This window comes from Poecilia latipinna, unplaced genomic scaffold (assembly GCF_001443285.1).
Source record: "Poecilia latipinna isolate Pla-1442-1.1 unplaced genomic scaffold, P_latipinna-1.0 Scaffold1002, whole genome shotgun sequence".
In the NCBI taxonomy this organism is placed as follows: domain Eukaryota; kingdom Metazoa; phylum Chordata; class Actinopteri; order Cyprinodontiformes; family Poeciliidae; genus Poecilia; species Poecilia latipinna.
Window position 1 is genome coordinate 216,841 of NW_015113618.1, and position 6,862 is coordinate 223,702.

A 6,862-nucleotide genomic window follows, 5' to 3' on the forward strand; every position below is an offset into this window, starting at 1 on the left:
TTATAGACTGCATGTTTATTATGCCTTATTTATGTATATATTTCTCTAATTGTAACGGTGCAGCGCGGAGTAAAGTAACCTTATCCCGTTTGCTCTCTCGCTCTCTCTCTCTCTCTCGCTCCCTCTCTTTCTGTCACAGGGGAGGGTCGAGTATCTGGTCAAGTGGAGAGGATGGTCTCCAAGGTGAGTCCGCCACTGGACGGAAACAACATCACGACCACATCAACAACAAAAAAATAAAATAAAATAAATGAATAGCAAGCTAGAGAATATAAGAATTCTTCCGAGCGTGGGCGAGCAGATGGGCGGTTTGCGCGTTCTTGCTTCTGGGCGCCCGACTCGTTGGCCCCGATGATGGATGTGGTTTTACGATCTGTGCAATCCCCAGTGTGCCAATTAGAAAACGACGCGTCTGTAATTGGGGGCGATGTTTAAGAACCGCCCGTAGATGTGGATTTGTGATCTGTATCCAAGCGCGTAAAAGTTGCTCCTGATTTATAACACGTGTATCCACTGAGGAGGGACAAGTGTCTCAGCGTGTTAACTCATGTACAGGCCTGCTATAAGAGGGATATGAGGGCTCATAAATTATATGCTGAATTAGTGACAACCACTGCCTGTCATATCAGCCTTTTCAGACAGACCAGTTTGTCCCAATTGCTTTATCTCCCCTTCCTTTCTGTGCAGATACAACACATGGGAACCAGAGGAAAACATCCTGGATCCAAGGCTGCTTGATGCTTTCCAAGACAGGTGAGTTCAGAGTTGGATAAACCTGCTTCACAAGTAATGGCACCAGTAAGTAAAAAAACAAAAAAAAACAAAACTGGTTTATTGGTGTGCGTTTCCCACATTTCCTGTTCCAGTCACAACACTTGACCTTAACCGTCACCCATCCATTGGAACGCCCTGTGTGTTTGGTTAAAGCTTGGATTCCTGGATGATCCCTTGTTGATCGAGCCACATAGCTTGTCATTCAGAGATGCTGAAAGTTCAGTAACTGGATTTATCATTGTGTTTACTTTAGGATTTATCATGGTGTCAGGTTTCTTGGACAAACGAAGCCACTTTGTTAAGCAGCTACGCTTTTTGGCACCTGGTTGTTTGTTGAGAGTCAGAGTCAGGTCATTGTACATTGGTGGTCTTTTAACCCTCACATGTTTCTTCTTCAGGACATGCCAGGGGTGAACCACAACAGAGGTCATATTGAGTTCATTAGTTGTGGATTTATTCTGAGTTGGTACCAGAAAGAACCCATTAGGCCTTTTCTGTTCTAGATATTCCTTAAGCATCGACCTTACATTCCTACATTTGAAGAGCTATGACACATAAAACAGAAAACAATGCATGGGAAATTATTTGATAGAGGTTTGAATTCAATGGGAAAGTTAGGAAATTACGAGAATTTTATTACTAGATCAAAATATGTCTGTAACTTGATCAGTTCTGCTGGTTGATGTTTGTAATCCTGTTTATCAGTCAGGCTATCTGCTCTGTTGAGCCTCTAATCAGCTTTCCCATAAGCAAAGCAAAAGGTGCATGATGGTCAGAGCTGACTCCATTTTCCAGACAGCCAGGTAGAACTCCAGACACTTTCTCTAAAGAACTTTAAATCATAGGAACAGTATGATGAACTTTGATTGAGCTAAATTCTTATATCTGGCTTATGTTTTAGTTTTTGCAATGCCTCAGAGGCAAATAACAAACCCTGATTAGTCTACATTCTGATAACTTAATGTGGAAAAAAAGATCAGAAAGACATGACGGTCCAAACCAGAAACTTAAACTGCAATATGAGAAACCACTGCAAAGAGTCCACTTGCAATAGCTGGTCAAGAAACATGAACAGTTTCATTTTGGACAAGCTGTAATTCCTGGGAATTATCACTGAGGCAAAAATAAATCACCAGCTCAGCTAAAAAGCAAGATTTTACCTTTTAATCAATTTTATAGGATTGATAATTTTGAAATATGCCCAGGTTTAAAAGGAGTGAAGAGTTGAACGTCATCAGCGTAGCATGACATGATGTGCAGCGTGAGACCCAGTCTAAACAAATCAGATGTGCATTGAGCATGGAAAAACTTCCTCAGGATCATGAGACACTCATCAACATTCAAATTCAGTCCATTCAAAGGCCAAACTCACATGCCTCTGTTGCAAAAGAAAAGCAAATCTCGTGATCATGCAAGACAACATAATGTGTTTGTAATTATAGTATTACAACAAAATTGAAAGTTAAAAAACATAAAAACTTTAAACTTAGTTTTATACTTACTACTTTCTAATCACACCCTGAGTGTGTGGTCTTCCCGCTGCAGGACTTTGTAATTGAATTTCTCGACGGTGCGCCGCATTAAACTGTCACTGGCTTTTCTCTCAGCCTCAGCAACCTTTAAGGTACAGGTCACACGTCGCAGAGCAAACTCTACCTCTGTTTTTGCAATTATCACCAGCCCTCTGTTAAAAAGGGGAGGGGGTTTTATTGAAACTAATTACACATCCCTCCAGGGAGCTAAATCGTCTGAACGCCAGGCTATGAAAATACACCGAGTCGTCATTGTAATTAGACGTGATGGGGGTAGGGGGTGGGGGAGGACTCTGACATCACTCTTGTCTGCGGTGTTCAGTTACTGCCTTTGGAGAGGCTCCCATTGAGATGGAGGAAACCTAAGGAAACTCTTAACGGGGCGGGATTTCCTTAACCTTCAAGTAGGATTTGCACGACTGAGCCGATATTTAAGATCAACCTTCATTTCAAAGTAATGATGAGAACAAGCCTGCTGGGGAGATAACCATTTGATTTTCTGCAAAGAAAGTGAGGAAGGATGAGGATGATTTGCATAAGGAAGTGTTAGTCCAAGTTACAGCAGTGCTAGGAAACACTCGGTGTTTCCTAGCCGAGCCTGAGGAGGACACCCGTGACGTTTTTGTTGCCATGCAACGGTGACTGACTGCCTGCCGGTCTCCACTCCCACAGGGAACGTCAGGAGCAGCTGATGGGATACCGCAAGAGAGGACCCAAGCCGAAGCACCTTCTGGTTCAGGTAAGAGAAATCTAAAACTGCAGCGGATTTAATTAGGATTTAATTTGGTAAACCAATGCGAAGCACTGCAAAACTATTAAGTTGAAGGGAAAAGACAAATAAGGGCTATTGAAATATTTTACAGATAAAAATCTGCACTTATATTCAGTCACTTTAGATCCGCTTTCCCTTAACAAAATAGAGTGAAGTGACTCAGATTTTCAGAAACCTAATTAGTAATTTAAGTTTGACCATTTGTTGTTTAATGTCAAGTTAAATTGATCTGTTCTGTGAACGCCTCTGAGGTTGGTTAGAGAAATTAGGCGAAACAAACCTGCCTCATAAATGGCAAGAAAAACAGCAGAATGGTCAGGGATAAATCAGTGGCAGAGTTTAAATGAGGGTTTGGTTTATCTAATTTTTTACAGCTCATGAAGCACTGTTCAATCCATCTTTTGAAAATAGAGTATGGCACAGCAGCAAACCTTCCAAGACATTACCAAAGATCAAAACTGACAACTCTGGAAGAGAATCCACTACTTGGTGGAGAAAATCTGCTTACAGGACAAGTGTTAGTTGTGAACTCCTCAAATCTGTCCCAAAGGAAGAGTAGCAAGAAAAAAAAAAGACACCCCATAAGGCAGCAGTCTTACTGGAAGACAGTTTAAGAAAATGTTGACTTGGCCTAGCTGAATATAAATACGTGCCTAACTTCTCAAGTTTTTATTTTAATTTTTTTTAATTAACACCATCTCTGCTTTCCATTCCTTACTCTTCAAAATTATGCACCCTTTTGTGTTGGTCTGTCACATAAAAGCAAAAGAAAATACATGGAATGTTTGTGGTTTTAGTGCGAGAAAAAAAAATGAAAAGGGATGTAAATGCTTTTTGTAGTGGGAGGCGCAAGCAAAGTTACCAGCAGCAACTTTGTTTAAAACGTTGTTTAAACAACGCTTTTGTTTTTAGTTGATTAACTCCCCAGATTATCAAATGTATACATGCTACTAAATGGGCCAAATCGTTCGTTTAATGTATCAATCAAGGCTTCAGAAAGGCCAAAGGATCCCCTCAGAGGTGTGTCTTTATTCCTCTCAGGAGGGTGTTTTGGTAACACATGGGATAAAGTCAGCGAGGATACACAAAGCCGCAAGGGACATTCCTCCAAGCTGAGGTCACAGCCACAGGAGACACTTTGAAATGTCACTCTGATCTCCAGCCGGTGGCTCAGAGAGCTACACAGGACCAGCAGGAGGGCTGTATGAAGATGGGCTCAAGGCCCCTGAAATAAACTGTGCACTCATTTGGGCCTCACTCGAAACCTGTCACACATTCCTATCTCAGCTTCTCTGTAGCAGCACCATGAAAGCAATGGGTTTGCTTCATGGTGCATCTCTCTCTCAAAAAAAAAAAATCCCACTCGAATCATCCATCCGATTATTGTGCCTTTTGAGTAATTGTTATATTGTTTTGCAGGTGCCATCGTTTGCCAGGAGGTCCAACATCCTGGCGGACCTTCAGGAGGCTTCCTTGGAAGGCAACAGCTGTCAGAAGTCCAGCTCTATCCAGATGATGTGCCCCCAGGCCCAGCAGTTCCAGCTGAACAGCAAGAAACTTCACCAGTACCAGCCCCTGATCCGGGAGTGTGATGCCGAGCAGCAGTCCAACGGCAAGAAATTCTTCTATGAGCTCAACAGCAAGAAGCATCACCACTACCAACCGGATCTGAAGCAACACGAGGCTGTTTTTGCTAAGCCAAGGGACGTCAAGGCTCCCGAGCTGTCAAACAAAGGATACAACCTGCCAGCGGTGCTGCAGCAAAAGTGGGTCCGGGACAAAGACTCAGGCTGCCTGACTAAAGTAAAAGACATCACTATGGAGCTAAAGAAAATTCCTCCAGCCGACCTTAAAGGACAGAAGGAGCCGGAGAGAGTGAAACCGAAAGAGGATGCCTCAACACACTCCAACGGCGTCAGCAGCAGCAAGCTAAAGATTGTTAAGAACAAGAACAAAAATGGCCGGATTGTAATTGTCATGAGCAAGTACATGGAAAACGGCATGCAGACCGCTAAAATCAAAAGCAGTGATTCTGAAGGCGCCGAAAGGCAAGGAGCAGAAAACAGCGTGGAGAGGCACCTGGCAAAGATGAAGCTTGTCAAAAAGCTCGGCCTCATAAACGGTTTCTCGAAGCAACCCAAAGACAACCCAACTGTTCCTAGTTCTGGGATAAAAGCAGATTGTTGCAGAGAGAAAGAACTGTCCCCTCAAACAGAGCGGACTGCAATGGAACGGAACAAAGGCGCCGAGGGGCAGCTTCCACAGGACAAGCCATTACAGCTGACAAATAAGCCTGACGAACTGCCCCTGCCCTCGGAGAGGGAGGTTCCAGACAAAACAGGAATCCAGAACGGCCATCACGGACTAAAGCGACACCTTTCCGACACAGACGCTGCAGAACAAGGATTGGGTAAGAGGTTTTTAAGTTGCAGGAGCATCAGCGCTCCCAACACAGATTCCTCGCCCTCCCAGAGCCTCACTGTTGACAGAAACGAACAGCAGAGTCCCGCTTTGCTGCACGACTATGGCTACGCAGACCAAGAGGAACCCATGGACCTCAGCATAGTCAAATCGAGGCCCACGTCTTCAGTCTGTGTGGAGACTGAGCCGGAGACGCGAGCTGAGGAGCCAGCACATCCGCCAGATGACAGTCGAACACAGACAGACACACAAACAGAGAGCCAGACTGAAACACACAATCCGTCGGAGGAGGAGGAGAGCGCTGACATTGTGCCTGACTCCAACCACCAAGCAAGGAAAGACGAGGCGTTTCCTTCTTTCCAGGCTTGCCTTGGGAATATAGTCATCACGGACATTACTGCCAACTGCCTCACCGTTACCTTTAAGGAGTACGTAACGGCATAACACACCTGGACACCACCTGAAGGACTGACATATGATATATTTGTATTTTCTGATTCCTGAATGTACAAATGAAGCGTTGATGTTGTTTTCATTTTGTAAAACTCAAGATTTAAACACAAGGGTAAAAAAATAAATAAAAAATAGACTCTTAGTTCTCTTCTTACATATTTTCGAAGTATAAACCCAACCTGTTGGTATTTCAAATTTCCAACCTAATCCAAGCTGCAAAATTTTATGAAACAATTGATGAAACTCTAGCCTAACATGCACTTACTTTTATAGACAGCCTTCATTTTTCTATGGATGTGATATGATTTGTACACTCAACCTGTCTACTTTTGGATTACGGATAAATGTAGGCTTTAAAGGGAGTTTTTGTAAGGAAGAAAATTATATTAAATCAAGGTACATTACACTGTGTCAGAGTGTGTGTGTGTGTGTGTGTGTGAGAGTGAGTGAGTGTGAGATGGACCATTTTTAAAAAGGATGTGTGCTGCTTGGATGTTTATGATGCCATTAGGCGTGCTTAGACAGGCAGATACAGAAAAATGAAGCACCTTCACTGTCAATTTGTGTCATAGAAACAGAAGACCGCTTGTGGTCACCGTTTGATCTGTTTGAAAGACTTCACCTCCATTCACAACCCCTGGGAACTTAAACTGAGCACAAGTCACTTCCATTAAGTTTGCAGTGTCTGTTTAACCTACTGACAGGATCTTGTTTTAGTGGAACATCAGGCATAATCATCTTTGGAGGAAAAAAAAAAAACAGCAGCAATTTTAAGTGTGTTACAAGCCCATTTCAGACAACATTTTGTCCTTCTGAGGTGCTTTGAGAGAACGTGAGCACTTGTATGTGCAGACTAAAAAGAGGAGGTTTCCTATGATGCTAATTGCAATAAAAATGTTTTGCAAGAGAA

General features: G+C 43.0%; 1 protein-coding gene across 4 annotated transcripts in view; it reads left to right on the top strand.

Moving 5' to 3' along the window:
* Positions 1-6,862, top strand: part of LOC106958633 (E3 SUMO-protein ligase CBX4) — a 94,587-nt gene extending 87,725 nt beyond the window's left edge. For all 4 annotated transcript variants that reach the window (XM_015050616.1, XM_015050617.1, XM_015050618.1 and 1 more), the window contains 4 exons: positions 140-183; positions 688-753; positions 2,979-3,045; positions 4,498-6,862. In XM_015050616.1, coding sequence (XP_014906102.1) covers positions 140-183; positions 688-753; positions 2,979-3,045; positions 4,498-5,943 — 1,623 coding nt within the window. In that variant the 3' untranslated portion in view covers positions 5,944-6,862. The remainder of the gene's footprint in view (positions 1-139; positions 184-687; positions 754-2,978; positions 3,046-4,497) is intronic.